This window comes from Gymnogyps californianus, chromosome 1 (genome assembly GCF_018139145.2).
Source record: "Gymnogyps californianus isolate 813 chromosome 1, ASM1813914v2, whole genome shotgun sequence".
Taxonomy (NCBI): Eukaryota; Metazoa; Chordata; class Aves; order Accipitriformes; family Cathartidae; genus Gymnogyps; species Gymnogyps californianus.
Window position 1 is genome coordinate 204,509,332 of NC_059471.1, and position 27,206 is coordinate 204,536,537.

General features: G+C 42.9%; 1 protein-coding gene across 1 annotated transcript in view; it reads right to left on the bottom strand.

Moving 5' to 3' along the window:
* Nucleotides 1-26,848, bottom strand: part of LHFPL3 (LHFPL tetraspan subfamily member 3) — a 179,577-nt gene extending 152,729 nt beyond the window's left edge. Inside the window, exon 1 of the mRNA XM_050905627.1 lies at nt 26,380-26,848. Coding sequence (XP_050761584.1) covers nt 26,380-26,848 — 469 coding nt within the window. The remainder of the gene's footprint in view (nt 1-26,379) is intronic.
* Nucleotides 26,849-27,206: the final 358 nt, after the last annotated feature.

The window sequence follows — 27,206 nt, forward strand, 5'->3', positions numbered from 1 at the left end:
AGCCAAATAGGGTGCAGAAAAAGGCTGCATTTTCAGGATATGTTGAACTGTAAGAGGAGAAAAGTTCGTTATGACTGATATGGCAGGACAGGAGCGCCAAGCATCCTTCCATCTATGAAAAATTTGGTTTGCATTCCCCTTTCCTGCTGGGAAGCACACATCAGTGGAAAAAACTGTCCCACATATAGCATTTAAAGTATGTTCATACTGCAAACAATCAGATGTTGAGATACTTACCCTCGACAGTTATCTCACATAGTGACCGGACTACGCTGACTTTTGTGCAGTCTGATCCTTGCTGCTTCTTGTCAAGAGGAATGTACTGCTTTCAGCAGCCAAGCCAAGCCAGGCACCCTGACCTCATGCTTCAGGCTTGAGTGCAGCCCTACCCCTGAAGGGCTGCTGAGTCATATTCCCCTGAGAAGAAGGGATGGAGAAGAGCAGAAATGTGAAACAGACTTCTGACTTTGCAGACAGTCCAGCTGCTGTTGGTTCATTCCTCCTACAAAGTGAGAGGGCAGAAGCCGTAGGTAGGTTCTGAGGTCCATGAGCTTTGGGTTTTCTGGTCAGAAGCTCAGCAGGTGCTGCACCACTGAGTATCTTTTTCCTAACCTATCTCATCTGTTGACTAGCTTCGAAACTTATCAAAATAATCTTAAGCTGACACGCAACTTATATAGCTTCCTTCTTCACCTCCAGGTCTTAGGGATGGGAATTTCGGCTCATCTTGCTGCAAGCACACCCAGCCTCTGTCTTCTCACAGTCCTTTGCTCCCAGGCTGTTGTGCAGGGTGTCTTTGCTCCCTGACACCCTCTCAGCTACCTGGCAGCAAAGTGAACTAGATTCATCCTGCCCCTACTCAATCTTCCAGTGTTTCTGCAATGAGTCCTTCCTTACAGCCCACTGCCTACGCAAAGCCTTTGGTAGGAATGGAAAAACCACACACTCAACGGTGTTCTCCAATCCAGATCTGAACTAGAAAGAAACTGGAAAAGAAATAGTAACTGCAGCAGAAGTAGTATGATTAAAAGTTTTGAAATATGAGTTGGTTAGGAATCTGATGGACTGGCAGGAGAATCCAGTTTCTATTTTTTTTTTTTTTTTTTTTTTCTTTAATTCAAACCTGAATTAATTCAGGGAAGCCCTGTGGGCCACATTAACCAGAAGGTCAGACTAGATGTTCAAAGCAGTCCCCTTTGTCCTTATAGTTTGTGAAAATCAATGAAGATGGAATTTCCAGATGAAAGAAAAGGCACTTCACTCTGTGGACCAAATTCTAGCACACAGACCAGCTTGAAGACCAGTGCCCAATGTTTTAGCCACAAAAAAGACACTTCTGCCTTCTTACTGCAATCTTGCGCTACTCTCCAGGCTCTTACACTGAGATAAGGTAAGGTCCTTCTGGCATTGCAGATAGATAGTGTGCTGCTTTTTTAGCCCTTGTGCATCAGACTCCTACAGATCACACTACACAGGGGTCCCTGACTCCCTGCATGCACACAAGAGGACTGTCATTTGAGAGATTTCACAGTAACAGGCTTTTCATTATGTAGTTTTACTGTAAGATTATCATCAGCTGCACCACAGCACTGTGACCTTAGACAAACCTGGGATTCATCTCCATTTACAAGTCATGGAAAGAAAATGATGGAAAAGGTCATTCAATACTAAATAATATCTCATTGCAAATACAGCACTGAATTTTTGGTTAATCCAGGCCATATTTCCATGTCAGGGTCACTGGCTGTGTTCTAGCTAATACAGTGTCAATCTCCCCAGGTTCAAGCAGTTATAACTCTGCATGAAGCTCCATTTAGAGGAATGTCTAGCAGTCATAGCAGGGGTAATCTGGTTATTAAGAGACTAGAGCTATAGGCTACAGACCTGGACATGTCACATCTTTCCCAAGCAACCTTGACCCAGTCTCAGAAAACCAGCATCTTCAGACTTAGACTCCTGAGTCTAAACTGTTGCTGTAAGTTTCTCTGAACCTCAATTTTCTCCTCATTAAGCAGCAGCAGAGCTGCCCTTCTCTTGCTGGGGTTAAGTGGCTCAGCTCACGGACGTTTGCAAAGTGCCCCAACACTCTAGATCAGAGAGCAAAGCAGAGGTGAGAAACCTTTTTCTTCCTGAGGCCCAAACAGGCTTTTAGCAGGTTACATATTAACCTCTTGTTCTCCAACAATTATTCCGAAGGAAACCCAACCAAGGTGGCGTGATCGACATGAAATGAAGCTATGGGTTATACCCAAAAGCATCTCAACTACAAAGTAGCACGACATGATTTACTAAGCATTTTTAGAAATGTTAGCTATCACATTTCTACAGCAGACCTAGGTAGTAAGTAATCCACATAGCTGACTTAAAGAAGGAGAAACTGTATGATGTGCTCAAAGCCACAACGGTACTTTTGCAAAGTATCAAAATTGCGATTCTACGCTAGGATACCCTGACTTTTACCTCACTGTTTGATCTGAGAGTAGGTTGCCTTCCACTTAGAGCTGAAACTCCACATGCAAGCGATTTTTCATTCCTACTCAAACTGCTTTAGCTATTTTTAGGTCAGATGAGTAGAATAAATATCATTAAGGATTTTTCAGACATTTTTAGAATTGCTTCCTAACTAAAAAAGAGATCCTTTTCACAAAAATACATTCTCTAGTCATCCATCCATAAAGGCACTCAGACCTTTTGATATTGTAATAATCAAATAATGAAAAGAATACTGAGTCAACCAGGTTAGGAAAGCTGATACTGTACACTTATGGCAGCTATTCAGTATAAAAACTTTTAGCAGGCCTAAGTACAGTGGAGCAGAGATGGACTGGACACAGAGCCAAGCTGTGCTATAGTGACATAGAGAAAGAGACCAAGCAATTAGAAATGAGGACCATGGAGCAAGATGATATGCAATTACCACTAATATCTCTCAGAGAAGTTTGGTAGAACATTCTTTAAAAACACCTCAGCTCAATCCATGGATGTTAGCCCAAAGAGCCCTCCCACAACCGCTTTCAGGCAGTGGAGCTTAGTGGCTGGGACTGGAGCATGAGTCAGGAGATGGAGACTGTGCTCCCAGCTCTCCGGGACACCATGCTTAAGCCAACTCTCTTCTCTCTGCCACTGCTTCCCTTCCTGCCTTGCCTGTTCTGAACACGGAACTTTTGGGGACACAGTGGTCTCTTTGTACCTCCTTCTGGACAGGGCTCAGCACAACAGGGCTCAGATCCCAGTTGGACACCTTCGGTGCTGCATACCATGGGTATCCCACAAAGAGCACAGTACAGCTGCGTTCACACAGCACCACGCTCTACGTACTTATCCCGAGATCGCCTAGGGACCACTCCACCATGCAACCAGCAACATCACAGGCCTGTTTTTCACATGCGCATGTTCCTACTGCCTTATCTGCATGTTTGATACCATCCGTATTTTTGCTCCATCCAGGTTATCTCAACAACCTCCCCACTACCTGGCACAACTGAGAGTTCGCTGGAATAACATCCTCTTCTGCTCGGCTGACTGTAAGAAACAAAATTCAGGATGTTGTTTGCCTACAGTCCTAGGAGGAGTGCACGGCAGATGCAAGCCTACGACTGAAAGCTTCCCTGACCTCCACCATCACCAAAGGGGTACCCTTCCCCTCAGGAAACATTCTTTATCCTCACAGGCAGTAAGTTCCTATAACTGGCGCTGAATTCAGTAAGACCTGCCCTCTCGGGTGTTTGCCACAAATTCTTCTGGCCAATTGGCAGAAAAGAGTCAAAAGAGAGAAGAGACTTTTTGGGAAGGATTGTACAGAGAAATAAAAATGACATGAGAGATCTAGGGAACACAAGAGAAGTTCAGGGAGGAAGCAGGACATGAGATGCTGTCCTCTCTGCCTCTCTGACACAGCTTAGGCTGGAAGGGATAACGCCATTGTTTCCAGCTCCCAAAACGCCAGCGCCGGAGCCAGGTGGCCGTTGTAACACATCCGACACACAGAACAGAGCAGCCGAGGGGCTCGCTCACGCTCCAGGTTGCACCTGCTCTGCTGTCAGCCATCGTTAGCTGTCTGTAATGAGCAAAAGGCGACAATACGATAATGGAGACAGGCTATGGAGGCAGGAGAAGTTAATAAGTAATTAAGTGTTCTGATTGCAGTTTCCCTTGCAGTATGACTCTGAGTACCCAAAGAGAAGCATGTGCTTCTCAGAAACCAGGAGGAGTCACTGCTCTGATGAGCTCCCAAGTCTGAGTTCTAGCAAAATTGGCCAATTACCAAAAGAGAGAACACAAATCCCTTGGTCACTCTGCAAGACACATATGTATTTCTATATACACTTATCTTGATAGTTCAATTAACTGAGACTTAAGCCCCATGCTTAAGAATGCCCTTCACAGCAGCAATGCAGCGAAGTCAGTACAGTCAAGTACGATGCATCAGCAAATACTCGGGATTACTTCAGGAAATGGGGAGCCCCGTTCGACCCCAAAAATACTCTTCCTAGGAATCGAAAAGAAGCAAAGAGGCAGCACTATTTTCACCTCTTTCGTTAACCTGAAGCCTAAATGTGCATGCTTCAAAGGACTGTTCAACATCTTCTGTATTTTTAACCCTTTCATAAAAATAGAACACAGCTTTCCATCTTTGGGCAGGGTGTTTGGCTGAATCACACTCACAAAAGATTTCTAGTCTTGAAACCATACAGCCGTTTCATCACTTCGTTCAATGAATCTCCTTCAACGTATACCAGTGTGAAGAGTAATCTCCAGCAAATGCTGGCTGTAGCAAGGGATTTTCTGCTCCACTACTTCTGAACATCTCCAAGCAAACATTGGACAAATTGCACAAGAAATGGGTCAGTGCCATCGTGAATATTTCATCTGGATAGAACAACAAAATCCAGCTTGGAGAACAGAAAGGGAGAAAAATCACTTATCAATTATTCTTTTACTCAATACCACTTGTTCTTCAATAAAACACTGCGGAGTGATTTCTCTTGCAATCAGGAGGAGAAAAAAACCTCTACTCTTGGCAAACTATTTTTGGAAACTGAAAATCTCATTCTGCTTTTTTTTTTAATTCCTGCTTAGAGGAATTTTATGATAAGGATGTAAGCCTTGCAGCTTATTAGAAATTATACAATTAAGATTTATTTTAAAAACCTACAAGATTTGATTTTTTGTACTAAACTTTGCTTTTACAGACAATCACTGCGTAGCCAAATTTATCTCTCTTAGGCAGGCTTTTTTCAAATTTCTAACATTCCGTTACATGCTAGCACTTAATTGTCATAAATTTTCTTGTAGACACATTTACCCTTTCTGCCATTTTTCTGTCATCATCATCCAGCCCTGTCACTTTACCTAGATATCCAGATTTTTCTCCCACTACCTGGTTTTCCTACTTAGGTTAAAAACTACTCTTCCCCCCTGAAAAAGTACATTTGGAATTGTTTACCACTGAAGCTCAGGCTGCAGTTTCTAGGATAATTGTCATTTTGCCCCCAGTGTTGCTCACCCTCAGAATTTCACCAAGTATCTCAGATATTTTGTGATTTATCAAAGAGCTGGTTTTTGGAGATCTATGAGTACACAAGAATGTCACGTTAACCTTCGGAGCTGTAGACCAAACTCTGGAAATGAGAATCTGAAAGGGTATGACTCTAAATGGCAATTAGTCCTTACCAAATGTATTTGGGTTTTGTGATGATGTATTTTTATGTAGACTTTTGATTCTAGAGGGTCTTGACTCATGACTACTCATGGTTAGTTGACTCATGGTTAGTTTACAATCACATTTAAGAATTCAAGTATCATCAATGGTTGCATCTGAGTTCACATTGTTGCCAATTCTGCTTCCTGCTATGTAATACATCTTCAGCTCTAATGACTGCAGCATGCTCCACTCCCACCTCTGACCTCTCATCCTCACCACATCATTCCCACCACCTCCCAGGGACTGTGAGGACAACAGTTGCATCTCAGAAGTCAAGTTGCTGAAGCTATGGTCCTCCACTCCTTTCAAGCTAAACCACTTGCAGAACCACTGGCCCTATGAAAGGCTGTGCCTGAATCATACCAGTTTGATTAGACCCAGACAACAACAGAGCAGAGGAAGAGGCTGGATTCTATTCTGGGCTCTGCTACTGATGTACAACACAAGAACGGGCAGATAGCAAAGCATTTTGTCCTCAGTTGCTGAGACCGAAAAAACTGGAAGAGTTATAACCAGGCCCATCCTTATGTACAAAATATTTTGAAACAGTTGGTTGAAAGCCACTATATAAATGCTAACTACTTATTATTAGATACTGCTCCTACTTTAGGGCACTTTCTCATTCATAGACGTTATTCCCAAACTATTTACTACATCAGCCACAACTGTATTTTTTAAATCATAGGATATCTGGAGAAGATAAACTCAATAGCCATCTCCTGGGAAGGGAAAAGAATGATCCTGAGTCTGGCAGCAAACACTCACTGCATCTCATTACAGTTTCTAGCAGAGTAAAGGAATAAATATTAGCATACTTGAGCTCTGTACAGCAATAGCTTGGTAAAACTCTATGGTGTGTGTTATCCAGTAAAGCTGACTAATGGACCTGTCCGGCCTTAAAGTCTGTACATCTGTAAATGCATTTTATGAAGAGAAGAAGTCTCCTGAAACACTTTCAAGATTCAAACCAGGATGCTAATGGTCAGGCAATCATCTGACTGGCACTTCAAGCTGGAATATGCCATGGCCCACAGAAAGAACAAATAATCTCTGTTAAACCTACCTGCAAAGGAGCAATTAATACACAACAATGAATATACTTGGTGGGACTAAAGGTTCATCTAGCCTGGAATGACATTCCTGACAGCAGACAGTATCAGACACTTAGAAGCAAGACGAAGTGTTCTTCCCCCATCACACCCTCCTTACTCCCACCAATCTGCTCCCCAGAGGGTGAATCAGTGACTAACATGCTGACTGGTAAGTTCTATAGCCATCACTGGATCTCTTCTCTCTTAACTGTCTAATTCTTTTCTGAAGCAACCTGTGCTTCTGCTTTCCACATCCTCTGGCAACAAACTGGAGCTATCACCCTGTATCCCCACGCCAGCATCACAGCACCCTGCTCTGCACCCTGCAGGGATGGGGAGAAGCTTGGTTCCTGATGGTGGTACTCCCAAACCAGCTTTCTGCATCCTATAGTAAAAGCAGGAGGAGGCTGGATGTGCTATGCTGCACGTCCAAACCACAATGTGGGACAATTTTCTGCTGTTCTGTTCTCTGACCTAGAACACAAATAACCAACAGAAACAGAATACTGCACTGAAGAGCTGAGGAGCTTTCCAAGAGGCAATATAAGAACATGCCCTCCTTCCATTTCTAGTGAGCTGTCCTGCCTGTAGGACATCCATACCTTCACTTCCCTGCCTCATGGGAAAACTCACAAAAGACAAAATCGAGTCACCTGGAGGTGAAATGAAGGCTGATTAAAAGCTCTAAGTCACAATAAACTTCAGGGGATGGGTACAAGCTGGGTTAATGTGCAGCCCTCCACCAGGAAGAGCACTTCCTCATGTACCTCTTTGTGGACAGTCCTGCAGAGTTCTCTTCCCCCTGCCATTTGTCAGCAACCATGTTTCCAAAACCTGAGCTAGATGCTACAGTCATACCAGTTACTCCGTGCACAAGGGTGCTTAGCCTGTACAGTCACCATCATCACTAAATGAATCAGGGGAGCACCCTGTAACAAGCCCTCGTGAGCTCCTCTGGGCATGAACACTTTATTCTCATGCATTTTAGGCCATAAATTGGAGATGACAGCAAAGTAATCAGGAGAGTATCATGCTGTGCCTCCTAATTCTCCTGGGCCTCCACTGATTATATAGGAGAAATCTGAGCAGACATGGAATTAAATCACTTCCCTTACGTTGGACTAGCCGAAGCTGTTCCTTAAATGACAGATTGCTAACAGCTCCCTTAATGACATCACCCAATATGTCATAAAATTTGCTGCCAACACTATGGATTTTTTTTCCCCCAGTCAGAAGCATTCCCTGGCTGTGGAGCAGAAGTTTCATCGACAAAATGTGGCTCAAGAAATAACCTATAAAGGGTTCTCAGTGCATAAGGTAAGTATCACCCAAAAACTCACTGAAGAATAAAATTATCCTTCTTGGCACTGCTTTCCTGGAACAGTGCCCCACATCAGATTTTTCTAAGTGTTTGTGATTGAAGTTATCCATCCACCATCTCTGCAGGTAGCACTAAAACTCACAGCTCAGGAATAGTATCCAGATCCTTGCCAGATTACTACCCTTGGGTGAAAACTGTTATCTTCTTATTACTTTCATGCTTTTTGGAAGGAAACTCTTCCCAGATGGGTATTAGCATTAGAGAAGAAACAGATATACTTGTAGTACAATAGCAAGGATTATTTACCTGGAGTTTCACTACTATCCCTTTACTTCCGGGCTCACATCAGTTTTTCTGTCAGAACTGCAAGTAAAGTGACAACCAGAGCATACATATCATGAACAGCCTTTGAGAATTTCCAAGAGACAATTTGCAGGTTTTTCTCTATTCTTCAGACACCAGGAATCTAGCTTGCAGCAATGCACCACAAATGACTACCCATTTGCTTTTAAAATGTTACAGTGGAACCCGCTTAGGCAGCCATCAACCATGACTGCACAAAGGGTGCTTAATTACCCATTCCTGTAATTCTGTGCTACCTGCATTTTCTCATGAGCATGCCTTATGTGAGAATTAGCTCAGTTGCACAGACTGTTTTCAAAAAAGGTAAATATATTTCTAAGAAAAATACTTCAGTAAGTGGAGCCAATAGTGAAGAAGGAGAAAGTCCTCCTTCTTTATCGAGACTTAAACTAAATTCTGATTTACAGTTGAGAGCACTGAAAACCTCCAAGATTTGGTCCTTCTGATCAAGGTGAGGTTGCCCTTCTCCACCCAGTTGCAGAAATTCAGTGTTGGCTCATGTTTCTCTAAGTCACTCTGTAAACAGATCCTCTTCTCTATGTATGCCATCTTTCCTGCATGCCACCATCTATCCAGTCAAAGCAGTCATAGTTGAACATCCAGAATATGTACAGGAAGAAGGAAAAAATGAAATACTAAATCTTGTGGGAACTTAAAGCTAGTGCACTCAGCTGCATGGTCCCAGGATGCGGCTTGAATATCTTTGGTAACTCCTTGGGTATCAACTGTAGTTCTGTTCCCTGCAGCAATTCTTGCCAACAGAAAACCCTACTGCAGGCCAGTACGCTAGGGATGCTGAAAACCAGTGGTCTGAACAATCTGTCACTCACATAAGTTCAAAAGAGAATCACTGTGGTGGCACTCACTGGCACTGTGAGTAAATGAGCCATGAGCTATATATCTGGATGTGTTGCAGTTCTTTTCTGAAAGAAAAAGCAAGTCAAAAAGGAAGTGTAACACTCTGCTGAATGCTGAAGTGACCAAACAAATAGGATCAGCTAAACCTTGCTTATCTGTCAGTCATTCCTCCCTGTATGACAGCACTCCTCTCAAGCCTGCCCATGATGATCACGGCCTCAGTACTTGCTCGGGTTCCTGAACTGATGCATTTCAAGCCATGTCATCTGCTTACGCTATCCAGTCATTTTGGTCTTGTCATCCAAGGGAAAAACCTGGTTTGGCCAAATGTGTTGCATCACTTCCAGTGCATGGAATGAAAGGCTAAAATAATCCCCATGAATTTTGTTCTCGAATTCAGAACTGCACTGCCATGATTGCAAAGTGACAGATGTCAAAACCGAGCTGAGTACCTCATTAATGCAGAGATAAACACACAGAATATGTTGTTTGGAATGACAACCCAGTGTGTTTATATATGTATGCCACTATTTATCATCCTACAGATGGTTGCTCACAGTGATGTACATCCACAAATATGTTTAATTTTGCTTTTTCCTATTCTAGGTAATTACCATTTTTCCTTGTTTACACTGACTACTACTAAGATGGCCTAGAGATCTCTTGAGTTTTTGTACAGGTAAGGGGTCATGTTGCACAAAGCAGACCCAGAATCCGCATGCAATCAGTTCTTTGCAGTAATAACAGCCCATGCCCACAGAGCATTTTTTAAGGAATTATCTCACTCTCATTTTACAGCCGGCAAAACTCAGAAAGGTGAAATGACTTACCCAAGGTCACACAGCAGGCTCTGTTCAGTACATAGTTACTATTGTTGCAAATTGGGTAGCTCATCAAGCTCTTGCTACTCACACCACTCAAATAAAATTCAAACAATTATTATTATTTTTACTGCAATTTGCACGGCAGACAAGGCTGGAGGCCACAATCAGGATTCAGCTTATGTCGGCTCTGTTCAAACATCAAATCAAATCCAGTCCCTGCTCCAGGGGGCTTGCAGTCTCAGTAGGGACATAATTCTGTGGGAACACAGAAAGGGAGGGAAGGAGAGAGGGAGGGACAGAAGGCAGTAACCTGAATGTAAGGTTTCACATTGTTTTGGATAACTGTGAAGTTTGGAAGCTTATTATTACTTAAATTATTTAGGTGGGTAAGAAATGTAAGCGCATTACTGACAGCCACCTGTCTAGTTACTTAGGTAGCAGTTTATCTTCATAATCTTAATTGTGCAAACACTTTACTTTCACTCCTATGGTCTTTGATTACATTGACAGACAGCAACTGAATCCTACTATTCGCTGTTCAGGGGCTGACTCACACTGCACCTACCCCATACTTACATTACAATGTACTTTCGAAAGAGTGATATTATACTTAATTTTACAACTCCCTCTCTAATCTGCTACTAGGGCAATTCTTGCTGTAGACCTTTTTACACGATATGTGCTTATCCATTTTACAGCACGTGACAATTTGGTATACTACCTATAAGCTAATGAAATCATTTCACTCATGCTAACTTTTACTAAGCTCTGCAGTATAATATGTATTAACTCCCACCTTACCGTCTGTCACTGCATCCTAATGTGGCTCCGTGCTAGCAGTATGTTATGTACCAAATGATCATATAGCCATTCCTCTTTAAAAGACTTAACTGGGTATAAAATTGATTGCACAAGCCTCGCTTTATGTTTACATCATAAAGACAAATTTTGTCTTCTTGTGGAGTCATGCTGTGTTTCATCTGATGGTACAGCGGGATATTGAACATTACAAGTGTGCAGTGAGATTTCGATATTATGTCTTACAATATAAGAATTAATAGCTCCTCTAATACTGAATGGCATAGACACAATGGGATTATTTGCAAGAGTAAGGCTGCTCAGTACCAAGTCCGGATTGCTGAACAGTCCTTAGAAGTTAACCCCTTAGTTTTCTGGTATGGAGCTGCTACTCCATTACTTATTATAATGCATGTATTTGTATAAATAATGAAAAAGGGTATACAGGAAATATTTGATTGACATCCGTAACCTCAGATGGGTGGGTATTTTTTCTGGATTTCAATTAAGCTAAGCATTTAAAACATGTTTCCAACCCATCAAAGCATGTGCTTAAATCCTTTGCTCAGCTGATGGATTCTGTTGAAACAAACGGGCAGCTTTTCACTGATGCTAACAGATTCTAGATCAGCACAGTAATACCATAATGTACTCTAGAAAAGCTTGAGAAATCACAATTTAAATACATTATTTTACAGAACAAAAGAATGAGCATTCATTTACAATGACTTTCCTTGCTCCTATTCTCAATTGGCTAAATCTGCATACAAATTAATGACCTGTCACAATGTCTGTTGAGGATACAGCATCAAAAACTAAGGCACTGCAGAACTTACATAAAAAATACTAATGCAATTTCATTTTAGACTATTAAAACTTTTCAGAAAATTATGCTAGGTACGCATTACTACCTGCATTTATTCCTCTCTGACAGGTATCACTGAAGCTCAGCAGAACTGAGGTTTTTACTTAAACTATTAGAACCTGACTTTTAGTACTATGATAAATGGAAGCAATAAATAACAACAGCTTCGTTTAGCAATTGTCAATACCTATTTTGCAGCTCTTCATACACTACCCACTGATCTCCTTCAGCATCAGGTAATTCAAATTCCTTTATCATATTTCTGATACCTGCATTTATGACACTGCAGCTTTATTTTAATCCCAGGCAAAAGCACATTAAGAAGGAACTATGATTGACAGTATATTGCTAATTTAGAACAAAATACTTGTTTAATCATCCCTAAACTCATCTTTATAAATCCAAGACACAGGCAAGCCTAATTTAATAAAATCCAATGTATGAAAGCATAGCCTGCCTATATCTACATTAGTAAGTTGTGTATTGCAACAGAGTGATCTAAAAAGTGAAACAGCACTTAGGACCTAATATCTACAATGCATGTGTTTCAGAGGTTTCACTTTGGACCAGCCCTAGTCTGGTCCAGTGGAAGGTGCACACATTAGTAGTAGAAGTACATCAGGTATACTCCTGGAGGACATCTGGTTCAGTTTATTTAGAAAGAAACCCAGTTTGCATATCCCAAGGCTGCTTGACAATGTGAATCAAATTGTAGTATGTTGGGACAACTGGAAGATTAACTTTAAAAATGTACTCCTGACCAAAATTAAAACACTCTTACAGTCAGCCCCACAGATGATCCCCTTGCAGACCACTGGCCAAAGCAGGCAGTTTTAGCTGGCTGCATAGGCATTCTGTCAACTCCAGGATCTCTGAAAGCTTATCCAGATGACAGAACAGCCGTGCCACCCATGCATGGTGGCTCCGTTCAGAACAGCTCATATCCAGGGCTAATGAGGTGCCTGAGACCAGGCTGGCTTCATGACCACAGAGGGTGGGATTCAGCTCCAGAATGAGAAACCTAAATGAAAGTGTTTTATAGGCAAGTTAAGAGTCGAAGCTAGGGTTTGACTCATTTGCCAGCGTGTTGGTGCCTAATGCCACTTAGGCTGTTCTACCTCTTGTGAGACACCTGTGTGTAGATGACAGAGAGAAGACCTGTGTCCTTCTGGAAAAGCAGTTAGAGGTCAGACAGGATCCTTGAGGCATTTTAAGCACAGACACCTGGACGCAGGCAACTACTTGATGGCTTGGCCTCCACGGACTCACATCATATCCTAAGACCCTCAACACTCCTGGATTCACTGCAGAAACACTTGACTGGCCTTGCCAGAGCCAGGTTAGGTCTGCCAAGGCCGATGGCAATACCACCCTACTGCAGTGTGACAGGCTAAGCCAGATGTGCGTAGTCAGGTATTTCATTGCATGTTCTCTGGCACATCCCTGCTGTTGTATCTATGCTTACCCATCACCTGATGTAAAGTAAAATGGAGCTGTCTGTAGAAGTGTGCTTTGCATTTGGTTCAGACCTGATTTAGGAAAAAGCAGCCCCAAGGAATAAAAAAAATTACGCCTCTTGGGAAGAGACAAAAATGCAGTTACAATTTCCCAGACAACCTCATTTTTGCCTCGGCACAATTCCTCCAACATACCATACAATTAAAACTAAATGAAATGTTGCATTATATGTTTAACACTCAGCTATTAAATATACCATCTCAGGTTCACATAGAAACTCACTGAATTCAGTAAGGCTAAATTTAAACCCAGATACTTGTATCTGCAGATCTGTCCCTAAGGGTGTAAAATCCCGAACAGACATTTTTAAGTATGCATACTGCATGCGACAGCTTTCATAGAAAGGTACAAGATCAAAAGCGTTTCATTTGAAGCCCAAGGTGTGCCTTATATACAGTTGTTTGATGCACTGAACACTTGTTTATCCCATTGACAAAGTGCTCCCTCCTCTCTCTCCCTCTCAAACTGCCACAGGAGGCAGGAAAGGAGGCAGCAAGGATGGAACAGAGAACTCCACGTTGCTCCGCTTCCCATCCTGCACAGGCAAAGACCACTTGATGAGCCCATTCTTTCTACAACACCCAATGCATTTGACACAAACCTATTCACACAAAAAATGAAGCATTTAGTAGCATATCGACAAGACAAAGAGATTTTACATGTTTCTTAGCTATTTAGGAAGATTGTTTACGTAGCAGCATGGCATCACAAAATAATTAGGTGCATGGAGAGATAACAAGGGACAACTTCTCAAGGAAACATCCTTAGCAAAACTAGATCTCAGGTTAGTCATAGAACTGATAATTTGTAAAGTGTTTTCCCTGAAACCTTGGTATTTTAGAATATTTTAAAGATTTATTTTTCAACTACTTTCACTTTTAAACATCAGTATTTAGCTGACATAAGTTAGATTTTCTTAAAGGAAATTAAATATCCGAGTCGCATGAAAATGTTGAATGCAAAGGGAAAATGTGAAGCACATTACTGCAGCAGCTGTTGTTGACACTGTTTTACAGTTTTGCTGGGAATTTAAGGAAAACCCTTGCTTGTTTGGTCAGAATGCCAGGCAGGAATGGAGCCCCACTTGACAGATCTACAGATCTTGGTCACTGTCTATTTTTAATCCTAGAAGGCACCAAGATAGGAGTGATACTCCTTAAAAAAACAGAACAAATGGGAGCAGAACAGAAAAGAGCATTCACCTAGATGAATTAGTTCTGAGAAATGAGAAAGAGAGGAACAAGGCATGCTGTTACAAACACCGCATTCTGTAATCTCTTTCAGACACTCATCTGTTTCCAGTGTACAGCTCAGTATTTTATCAAATCTCCTCCCTTTAGAAAGTTGTTGCAGAACCTTGCTGCTCTAATAGTTAGAAACCTTCTTTTAATTTCCAGGCTGAAGTGATTTATATCTAGATAATATCCATTTGTTCTTGTCCCACCATTAGCCACAAGTTTAAAATCATTAGTTTTCACTCTACGGTCCATGGACTCAGGAGGGGTTCATAAACTACTTCTGAGATTTTTAAAGTGTCATGAAGCAAAGTAGGCCCAACAGGCTGTAATTTGCTCTAACAATGCTACAGGGCATGTAGCATCATCTCTGGAAAAAGTTTAGGAAATCAAATGAAATCAAAGTGCAAATCACTGGCTTAAACAGTTCTTTTCCCTCCCTCTTGTTTTTTAGCCCTTCCATGTGTTTTTAGATAGCAGTCATGGACATCGTACCAACCTTCCTCTTTCTACATTAAACTAGCCAAGCTTTCCCAGTTTTCTGCTTGCAAGAAATGTCACCCATCACTGGTTTTCCTTTTTGCAGCTACTGCCGTCTCAGTCAGAATTGGACATCAGTGTCCAGAATCCCACATGAAATATCACAGTGCATCATGTAATGACGTCAACATTGCCCTAAATCAGCTGGAAATAATTCACGAAATACATGCCAGGATCACATACGCCCTCTTCATAGCCACATTACATTGACATCTCATTGCCATCCTCTGGTGAACAGATATACTCAGGTCCTCTCTTCACTCATTGTTATCTGTTCTCAGCTGCATGGCCTTCCATTCTGCACCAGTGAGCCCATGCCACCACTATCGCCTCGCTCCTCAAGGCTGACAAACGGTGAAGTGTCAGCTCGGAAATGACTGTTGGTGAGCCAGCTGGTGATGCCATACTAACTGATGAATCCGATGAAATACAAATGCCTGACATGAACTAAATGCAAGTGATTTAGGCTGGTAAGCCATCAGCATGTTTGGACTATTTTGGACTATATTTTTCTAGTATAATGACCATGAATTGCAATTTCAAGCTTTTCATTTTACTGATGTTCTAATATAACTTCACCAGTAATAGGAAGGCTAAATACTAAGACACAGCCACCAAGTAATAATTAACTTTCTTTAGAGGAACATAAAGCTACAAGGATGAATAATTTTATTTTCATGGAAAGTCTAATACTTCTCTCATGGAATTAATCTTAAAACTTTGAATTAACTCTTTGCTACACTGAACATCTCTCAAGTAAAGACTCAATGCATAACAATTTTATAGTGTTCAAAGATTTATTAGCCAAGCTGAAGATACCTGGGGGAAATGTGATTTTGAAACATGCAGTCTATATCAGAGAGAAGATTCATTTATGATTTTTAGGCTCATGGGTAACATTCTCCCACTATCACTAGGTGAAAAACATTTTGTGGCTTGTTCTACATTTTTGATCGCTTCTTCCTCTTGCTAAAGGTTACAAATATCTTTCTTTTTCAAGGTCGTTACTAGGTCTAGTTTCAAAGCTAACTACACTTCATGCAAATTTTTCATCCACAGATTTTTTATTGTTAATTTAAACAAAGAAAATCAGAAATTAATACTATGGCACTGAGTTGCAGTTATAAGTTGGTTTAAATTAAAGGACTAAATCCCATGTCACCTTAACTTTCCTGCACAGCTAATTCTTGAGCTCCTCATTTTGAGACTTTGCTACATATTGGTTATGTCTACACGGATAAATTAAGCAGTGCCAAGGAGCATTCCCAGGCATTGAAACTCAACTGTCTACACTATTAAATTGTTAGAATTGTCCCACAGCATGTGTCACAGGAGTGTTTTTAGTCTGTTCCAACTAACATCTTCCAAAATATTGCCAGGGCACAGTTTGCAAGTTAGGACATGCCAGGCATGGTTTCCAATAGGCAGTATGAGTCCAATGACCCAGTTTTAGAAGGTAAAAAAATGTAATCGTATGGACACTGGCCAGTGTGCCAGCTGACTCTGCACCAGAGGGTGGTTCTGGACATGCTTAATTTGCAGGTACAGGCATCCACTCTGCATCCCTCTGTGGGGCCCTAGCAAGCTGAGATGACTTGATACGGAAATGTCTGAGCCTAACTTTGAAGACCGTTAATCTCCAAGAAGCACAGGATCATTTATGTAGGTGTTTCACGCTTACATGCTGTCATCTGGGCTGTTGCAGAACAACCCTCTCCAAGACTCCTCTTGCCCACATCAAGAGACTCCATGTTACAAAGAGCTGAGGAGCATTCACTTTTCTGCAGCCACTCCAGAAGCCTGTTATTGCAGAGGAAGAGGCAGGAGGTCAGACAGGAGGAAAATACACTGCTGCTAGCCCACCCTCCTCCCCTCCCTGTTAAAATCTTCCCCCATCTTAAGAGACCTTGTCCTATTTTATTCACGCTTCTGCTGCAAGCAAAGTTCATCATGACAAATAAAGTACTGTAGGGCAGAGGTTGCAGAGGTACAGTCTAGCATGGCGGTACAAGACACATTCTGGCCATGTTAACCACATGAGATCACTCACCTTATTTAATGAACTTCAACAAGTAAGGCGCATGACTTCTGACTTTTAGCAGTAAACAAAAGAACCTCCCAAGGTTTCACAAGTAGTGTTTTCTAAACCTCTCAACTCAGAATATTTGTCTTTGACCTTGCAAGTACAGCATGTCTAGCTTTCTTCTCTATAAACTTTTCCATTCTGAAAGATAACCAGAAAAATAAGGAAAGTGGAATGTGTGACAACTCATCAACTGTTTCTAATAATTTATTTCAAACCGTTTATTCGGTAGCTCTCTCCTGATGCAGTCTCAATTACTTGATTGAATAACATTCTCTGAAATAGCACATGATGTGCTTGTGTCAAAGAGGCTCTCCACAGAGGCCATCAGCTACCTTTTAAAATCAATGAAATTCATAAATTTGCATCTGGCTTCTCAAGGAGAAAATAAAGGAACCTTTTCCCCTGCTACGTATGACCTTCTCATTCTAAGGCCAGCTTGTTTCAAGTCTTCCGCATCTCTGAATGCCAACGTGAAGATGGATAATATCTTTCTTAGAATAGATAGATCTTGAAGTCTATTATATTCCCCTTCTTAAGGATTCTAGCCATAATTCTCTCAGTAATTGGGATTTGCACACTGTTCCACACAGTAATGCATATTCTAGCTATTCACTCTGTCATGCTGCCACTGCATTTTTAACAATGCTGATAGCAACCGATGTTATCGAATTCTGCAGACTTTTCAGGCTCTAGGCTTGTTCATGTCTTTTTTTCATTTCACCATTTCTGAGCAAAAATGTTTTTATTTTTTCCTTTCTGATGCCTCACTACTGTGACCCTGCCATTCCTCACAGCTGGATCTTGTTATTTTTCAAATATGGAGTCCACACTGCCTGATCACACCACAGATTTTCTGTCCTGATATGTTTTCTGTCTTTATGTTTGCAAGATCAAAGCTAATGCTGTTTATACCACAGTGCTAAAAAGGTTCACTTCTCAAAAGGTAAAATAACTTTAGTGTTTGAAATCTAGCCTCCTTTTATTCCATGCCTTCTACTGCTGATAATATCCATATGTTTCTCCTCTTCCTAGCTTCATTTTCCCATATAGCAATTTTCTTCATTAAACTTTTAGAAGGAATTTTTGAAAGAACTCAGCAGCAGTCGTATCCTATGCTAGTGAAGCCCCTTCAGGTGCAAGAAAGTAGAGCTGTGCCAACACCAGCTGCTTTCCAAAACCCCACTCCCATTTCTCTTCCCCCATGGTATTCATGTTCTCAGCTCCCCACATTTCAATAGGTGATACCTCCTCTTTCAAATTCTCTCCCAGTTTCTTTCTCCCTCCCTTTCTTCCCTCCCATACATCTGTTTTTTTCAGTGAAATGGAATTCGTCCTCAAATTGCCTGGACAACTTCATGCATTTCCTTTTATATCTTACTATTCTGTTATCTTAGTGTTTTTCAAACAGTGGACCACAGCCCCCAGGATGTTCATAAAAGGCAATTGGGAGAGTTATAAGATGCTGAAATTTTTATTACACTCTAAAACAAAAGAAAATATCTCTTCTCCATTCCCAAAACACCTTCATCCTTCAAAAACAAGTTTTGCTATCAAAATCTCAAATCACTCATACAAATAAATGATACACACTTCTTACATGATGCATTTTAGCCAGGTTCCCTCTGGGATCGAGACTCATGTGGCTGCGTGATTTTGATCCTGATGACCAATTTCAACCAAATTTGACTGATGCTACAAGCCTTCAAGATACTAAACTTCTGCGAGTTTTGTGAAAAAGCTGGTTCCCGGGCAGAGCAGAAAGGATCCCAAATTCCCACCAGTGGAAAGACAGGGATAGTTTATCCTTCAACAAATCTAGGTGGCAACTTGAGGACATGAAATCAACACACAAATAGCTTTCTGCCAGCTATAACACGTGCTGTGTCCTTGTCAACTACACAGATGAAGAGCCTGTGAGGAGTCGGAGTGTTTAGCTACCGAAGGCAAGGGATGACGGGATGCAGGAGAGAACTTCTGATACTGTGGGCACAAGGTATTTGGGGAAAGAAATGACTTGGAAAGGGGACACTGTGGCACACCATTCCTCCCTCATTTCCACCGTTCACAGGATACACCTTTTACCTTCATTTTTATAGCCAAAGCATGAAATACATGAAAATGTTTACTTCAAACAAAGTAATGAAACCAAAAAAGCGGCACAGCCCCATCACTCATTTTACCCACAACTTCCCAGCAAAACCTTCAGTTCTTCATCTTTCCAACCCACCCAGCTAACCTGACTCACATTAGGACATGAGCACTTCCCAAGCTGGTATGGCAATACTCATCGCAGCCAGCGTGACAGCAGCAGAGCGGAGGCTACCATGGGGCACTTGCAGCCCAAGGATGAGGGAGGCCCCGGGGATCTCTATTAAGCCCAACTGGAAACTTCCCTCTGGAGCTGAAGAGACAGAATATCATATTGGCAGCATGATTTCTCCTCTGGGAAAAAGAAGCACATGCACCAGGCCCACTTGAATTAGGAGATGTCCTTACAGGCTTGATGAGACAGTCTATTTGTTGGCAAGCAGAGCACTCAGCTCTTTCCCTGCTCCCTGCCTGCCTGCACAGCTCCAGCACCCCATTTCCCCAAGACGCGGAGGCAATCCTCATTTTACCATGGTCAGAGCCCTCAGTATCCCTGATTTTTTCAGCATTTTCTCCCTGAAGGTCCAACACCTACTACTGCTCACAGACCACTAAATAACCTCAGTTGCCTCATCCTGCAGGTGGGGTGGGGGGTGTTAATGCTCTTATTAAAGTCAGTATCAATGCTGAACCTCAGTTCAAAAACCTGCTTGATGTTCCTGGACTTGCCTTCCTCTCCCTTTGGCCTCCCCGTGTGCCTCTCGCTTTACAACTGGCGTACATGGTGGGAAAAAAACCTGGCGGCAGTGTTGGTTAAAAGGTCCTTTGCTTCTGGTGAGTTAGGCCATGCCCCTTAGAAAGAGGCACCCAATCTTACGTAAAGACTTTAAGTGAAGAAGAAACCACTGTAAAGATAATTAACAAATGAAACTTAACAGGTTACAAATGTATATACCTCATGGCTAATGCAAATTTGTGTAACTTCAGCTTCCAAGCATAGCATTTGTCAAGTTAAGGAGCACTGCACGACTTGAAATCTCCCCCTGTAGGTCCTCATACACCATAATCTGTCAATTTTTAATCTTCTTTTGAATAGCAAGAAAATTCATCCTTTTAGCTTTTCTTTCATTTATTTAAATCAGTCCTGAAATCTTTTCTACTTTATACTTGAAAGGAGTCTTGACAGATGTTTGACCTGGACAGAGCGGGCACGGGAACCACCGCAGGCAACGGCAGTCCTATTTTTTGCGTACACATTTAGGGACCACATTGGACTTCTTAAGTGCAGCACTGCAGTAAGAGCTCACATGCAGATGCCCATCTACCACAGCCTCTAACCTCTCTTCTAAATAACTATTTTCCATAACACATAATTTCCATAATTCTCCCATCAGTAGGACGCCTCCTACAATTTGATCCCCTGAAGTCTTACACTGCATTCGGTGTATTAAAATACAGGCTGTTGGCCCAAGCCCAGGTTATTATGACATCCAAATCAGTCTATGGAATTAGCTATCCTTACTACAATTTATTAAACAAATAACTATAATTTATTAAACAAATAATTTTTGTGCCACCTGCAAAGTTCAGCAGCCATAAATGTATATTACTCTCCCAACGAATTGTTAAGGATACTGAGGCTACAAACAAGATCCTTGTCTGACTCCACTAGACACCCTGCTCAAACACCGGCACAAGACTGTTTTTTTTCTAGCCTTCTGGAATTTACCCCTATACCAAGATCTGACAAACAGCAGCAACAAAGGCTCCGAGAGCATCAAGGTCAAGCCTTTTAAGACTCTTATATAAAAGTCACCTGGTCCTGCAGACTGATTTCAAGTATAAAGGCAAACAACAACACAGCTGCAATGAAGAATTTCACCTTTTCATTCTGAAACAAGTCCCTGTTTTAAACAAACTTTTAACTGTGGCATGTAATAACCTCTCTCTTATGGCTGCTTTGGCTCCAAAGAACTGGCAATTGAGTAATATGAAACCAGTTTTAAAAACTGGTTTAAAACAGGTCCAGAGAAAACCTGCGGAACCACAGAAGGACTGATATCTGCACCACGTAAATCAGAAAGAACTATGAAAGACAACAGAGTATGTTGGCATGTGCACAAACATGGCATATTTGTGTGATGAAAGGAAGTGAGTAAGGTAGGACAAACACACCTATTTTAAGTCACTTTTCTCAAAACCACTAGAGTTCTCCAAAGAAGTAAAAAATAATGTGTACCGTGGAAATTTTCGTTAACAAAGTCCACCTGGATTTCCAAAAGACAACTGATAAATCTGTCATTCATAAGTCTTAAAAAAACTAAACTCCCAGAGGATAAAAATAAATGTCCTTGCAAGGATAAATAATTAGAAACAGAGGGTAGGAGAATACTGTCAATTTTCCAAGCGGAGAGAGGTCAATGCTGGAGTCCTGCAGGGATCTGTGCTGGAACTTGGGAGCTGCTCACTTATTTATAAATGAGCTGGAAAACAGGGTAAATGGTGAGGTGACAAAGTTTGCTGCTGATATTCATTCAGGGTAGCTAAGATAAGGGTTGACTATGAAGAAAGACTTTACAATACTGAGTGACTAGGCAATAAAAAGGCAAATTAAAGTCAATGCAGATAAACAAATATGAAGTCGTTTCTTTGAGGGGAAAAAACCTAACTACACAAAATGATGTGCTCCAAGATGACTATTACTGCTTCAGGACTGAGATCTTGGGGTTATAATAGGTAGTTCTGTGAAAACATCAGCCCACTGTTCACTAACAGTGAAAAAGTGAGTATTAGAAATTACTAGGAAAGGAACAAAGAATGAAAGAGATGATATTATTATGCCACTGTATAAATGGCTGGTTTGTCTGTCTTGAATATTGCATGGAGTTCTGGTCTCACCGCCTCTGAAAGGATACAGTAGACTGGTAAACGGCTGTGGGCAGGGCAGCAGGGATGATCCCAGGCATGGTACAACCTAACGACTAAGGAATGACTAAGAAGCCAAAGATTCATCAGGTCTCAAAAACAGGTAACTGAGGGGATACAGCAAAGGTGTAATCAGGACCTGCACAGGGAAGGTGTCTGGGAGTCCCCTGTTCACAGCCTCTTCCAATACATGAGCTGGGGGGATCAAATGAAATGGGCAGGTACAAGGTTTAAAATATATAAAACCCTACTGAATCTTCACACAACACGTATTAAGCTGTGGAACTCCTTGCTCTGGGGCACTGTAAACGCTAAAAGTTTACACAGGTTCAAAAAGTGACCGAAGTCATAAAAAAGAAATTCCAGCAAGAGCTTTTAAATGCCAAGACTTATCTCAGGAAATCCCTGAACACAAATGCTGGAGGACAGAGTGTACCTAGGGCAAAATGAGCTTTTGCTGCTCTGATGCTTCTGTGGGCTCATGTTACTGACCACTGTCGGAGATCACTGGACTAGATGGGCCTATGGTTTGACAAAGTACAGAGGTTTTATGTTGTTTTGTTCGACTGTCCCCTTATTGTGGGCATGGGCTTAGGCATCCCCTGAAAAACATATATATTGGTTTCATCCTACTTGTCCATGGCACACTTCTATGCCTTTCTTTTGCTTTCTCTACTTTTCTCTTTCCTGTAACTTGCAACATCCTAGTAAAGAAAAAAAGTAATGACAAATGCTTAATAATGAAAAACATCAGAATGACAGAACTGAAGCGTTTAATTTATTTAACTTACAAAGGAATAAATTTCAAGAAATATCTTTATTTGTGAGGCTTCTTGCAAACTTTAGATGCGGGGTAGTAAAGAGCAATAATACCTCATATCTAACGCTTTCACTAAGTGTTTGTGTTCATGCAGCTGCTCAAATTAGGTAAGTGTACGTGCAAGTGTTTGTACATGTAATTTTGAAATTGCAGAAGGGGAGGCTAGGGGATGGAGAACGAGGCTGCCAACACTGGCTCTTAAGATATCAAGTATACCCTGACAGCATTATGCACACAATAAAGCAGTCTAAGCCATGGCAAAATCATAAGGGAGTCTAATGTATGTTGTCCTCACATACACAAAGGAAATAGCTTTTTTCCTAGGATTTTTCTGCTTTATCATGTCATAGACATGATTAGACAGCAACAAGGATTGAAAATGCATGTGTCCAAGACACTGTTTATCTTTTCCTTATTTAAAAAACACCTCTTCAAAACAAGAGCTATATCATGCTGACAATTTATAATGACTCATGTGGGACAGAATGTGATCAAAATCTTTCTTTTAAAGAAATTAGTTCCTAAGCTTTTATTTGCAATCCTAAATCAAGCATGATCCCACGTCAAAAAACTGCTTCTAAGGAGATTTAAATTACATCGATTTTAAGTATTATTGTATGATCTAACTGAATGCTAACACTACTAAGGTACATAATAGCAAGCAAAATCAAAGCTATACTCACATACTTGTTTATTTTAGTTCAGGTTCAATTTTGTTCCTGTACTACGCAGAACTATATGCATATGTAGATGACATTACTATATTGTTATTTGTGAGATAAGCATCTTAAGCTTATTATTGCCGATTACTTATACTCTCAGAACGGTAAAATAATAACAGAAGTAGTTCATACAGCTCATAGAAAACCTATCAGAACTCATTATAACTCTCTTGCCCTGCACATTTTATTCTAAGTTTTCCTTCTGTCCCACCACCATTGCTTTCTTCTTCAAAGGATGCAACCCAAACCAATATGGATTTTCTGGTAGTTTTCTCTCCCTTTCAGGAAACTTTTTTGAGGTAATACAGAAATGAACAGTCAGGTAAATGCTGAATTAAAGTACAACATTCCACAAACAACAAAGTCAGGCTCCTTCAACACCCAACATTGTTCCAGTTCTGCCAGGGCATCCACGTACAAACTGGGAAAGATGGCCAATAACCACTTGGCTATACATGTACTCCTCTATTATTTTAATTGTGGAGGTAAGCAGTCTTCAAAAGTGATTCTGCTGCTGACGTAAAACTCCTTTTGTTGACTTTTAATGCCAACAGCACATCTACCAGATTTGGAGACGACAAAAATTCTGTCTTATTTTGCCTGAAAACATATCTTCAGTGTCACACCTGCACACATGCAGCATGGTATAGACTGGTTGGGCTCCTGTAGATCAGCTGCATGCAGTGGTTTCTAAACATTATTATTCACCTGTGCAGAAATGCAGTAAAGGAATCAGATTCATTTTTATCTACCTTGCACTAGCTTCTGTTGGCATGAAGCAGTGGAACCATATAAATAAAACACCATTATCTCTGATGTTGGAACGTGTAAGGGATTTGGAAATTGTGCTGTCCTACTGCATACTGGACATAAACAAAACAGACTGAGAATGCACCAAACCAGTGAATATTCATGCCACCTTTTACCAGCGAAGCCATAAGGAGAGGAGGCAGCTGAAAGCAAAAGTCCTTAATGGAGCAGAGGAGACATCAGTGGTGCAAAGATTAAACAGTTTGCTCTGCCTGGAGCCAAGTGACATGACTGTGTACAATTAATAAGACCATATCAGAATGCGTGTTACTGAACAGACAAAGTAGCCACCAGCATCAAAGAGGATTCCCAATGCAGAGATAATGAACCCAAACCTAGTCTCACTGGAATATGGGAAAAATCTACCAACCTCAAATGACTGCAGATCAATCCCCAAGTGATAAAGAAAGAAATCATGCAGAAACTTAAATGATGGAAACAGCATAAAAATATATATAACACACATAAAAACAGGATCACAGAGAGAAATGGTTAAAGCTGTTTCATACAAACCAGAAAATTCCACTAAGCCTCATGGACTAGGTGGCAAATTGAATAATGCTGAAGCTGCTCAGCAAACAACTCAGAAGAATTATTGCTCGGAAACTGAAATGAATGTAGGTCAATTAAGGGGACTGAAAAAGTGATTGTGAGCCCATTTTGCAGACATTTTTATCTGTTTCCCTAACAGCCTATTCCTGCAAAGCCAAAACCTCTCAATTTCAGGGTTTTATCAGGAGGACAAGTAGAAGGTATGCTTTGATTTTAGACTTTTTTTTTCCAAATTATTGAGGAATTGATCTTTTCTATCTCGCTAAAACTGATTTTATTACTCTCAACTCTACAGACCATTCTTTCCTTCTCCTCTGCCTCCCAGCTGCACACAAATCACCAGTTCTCTACTAACGCAGAGGGAAAGCTGTGTTGGAAATGCAAAAAGGGATGTCCTGGTGTTCTCCCTCTTTCTTATCACGCGCTTTCCCCAGGGAGACACTGGATGTGATGGGGGAAGTCAAATGAAGTCAGGAGACCTTCTGAGTCAAAACGAGCAACTGAAATGAATTTTTTTTCTTTACACTCCTAACATACAGAGGAAAATAAACCTGGTGAACAAGGGGAACAGACCCCAACCAAAACTCATGCACGTAACATCCAATGACCTCAGCTGCCCTTCCAGTTGGCCAGCAAAAGACCTTCTGCTGGACCGAAGTGGGCTCTGCCTTGACCAGGTGGAAACCTGGGCTCAGAACTAATCTTCAACAGGCTGGTAGTTGCCTTCGCCCACCGTCGCCTGCTCGAAGCGTCCCCACGGCCCCCACTGCCATTTTCTCCCGACCTTTAGCGACAGACCAAGCACTGGAGGACAGCCTGGGGCTGCCGCTGCCCGCCAGCCCTCCTTGGGGCTGTTTGATGCTCACGGTCGGTTCACAGGCCGAAACCGGACAATTTGTCCCGGCACCGCTGCTCCTCGGGGGGGTGCGAGGGGCTGAGGGCTGAGCCTGGCCTCGGCCCACGCCCGGTACCCACGCGGGCGGCCCGGGGCAGGCACCGGCACCGCTCTGCAACGCTGCTGACGCGTCCCGGCGCTCCCCGAGCATCACCTCCCCCGCCTGCCCCGGCGGGGCACCCCGGGCCCGCACCGCCCGCCCCCCCCCCGCCGCTCCCCCTACCCCTTCCCGGCCCGGGCGGCCGCCGGCGCCGCAAGTTTCTCCAGAGCCGCCTGTGCCCCCCGCGGGGCCGGGCTGGGCAGGGCCGGGCAGGGCGGCACGGAGCCCCCCCCCCCGAGGGCCGGGGCCGCTGCCCCCACTCACCCGAGGTCAGCTGCATCCAGGCACAGATCTTGTAGACGGTGGCTGTGTTGCAGAAGAAGAAGAGGATGAAGCAGACGATGCAGGCGATGATGAGCATCATCGAGAGCCCGATGAAGAAGGAAGCAGCTTTGAAGGCTCCCGAGGGCAGGCTGGAGAAGTCCGTGAAGCTGCCCCGGCAGGTGAGTTCCCGGCTGAAGCCGTTGCCGATGCAGTAGTGGAAGAGCCCGAAGTAGCCCGCCTGCGGGGTGTCCACGCCGTCCCCGATCCAGTAGGGCTGGATGAAGCACACCACGTTGACGATGGCAAAGCAGATGGTGAAGATGGCCCAGAGCACGCCGATGGCCCGCGAGTTCCGCACGTAGTTGGTGTGGTAGATCTTGGCCGCCTCCTGAGCCGGGAGCATCCCCGCTGCTGCCGCTCCTGACGAGCCTGCTCCTGTCGCCGCCGTCCCTGCAGCCGCTCCGGGCATCCTCGCCGAGAAGATCCCCCCTCCCCTTCCTCCTCCTCCTCCTCCTCCTCCTCTCCTCCTCCTCCTCCTCCCTGCTCGCTCCGCTCGACGCGACGCGCTCCGCCGGCGCCGCTGCGCGCGAGAGCCGGCGAGCCCCTCCGCCGGGCTTCCGCGGCTCCGCGCCAGCAGCAGCGGCGGCGGCGGCAGCGGCGGCAGCACCAACACGGCCCGCCGCCGCCTATCGGGGCGCAGCGCTGCCGGCCGCCGCGCACCGCCCGCCCCGCAGCCCGCCCTCCCGCCGCCGCCGCCGCCGCCCGCGGCTCCTCGCCGCGACGGGCGCCAACCGCCAGAGCGCCCGCCGCGGGGCCGGAGGCGCCCC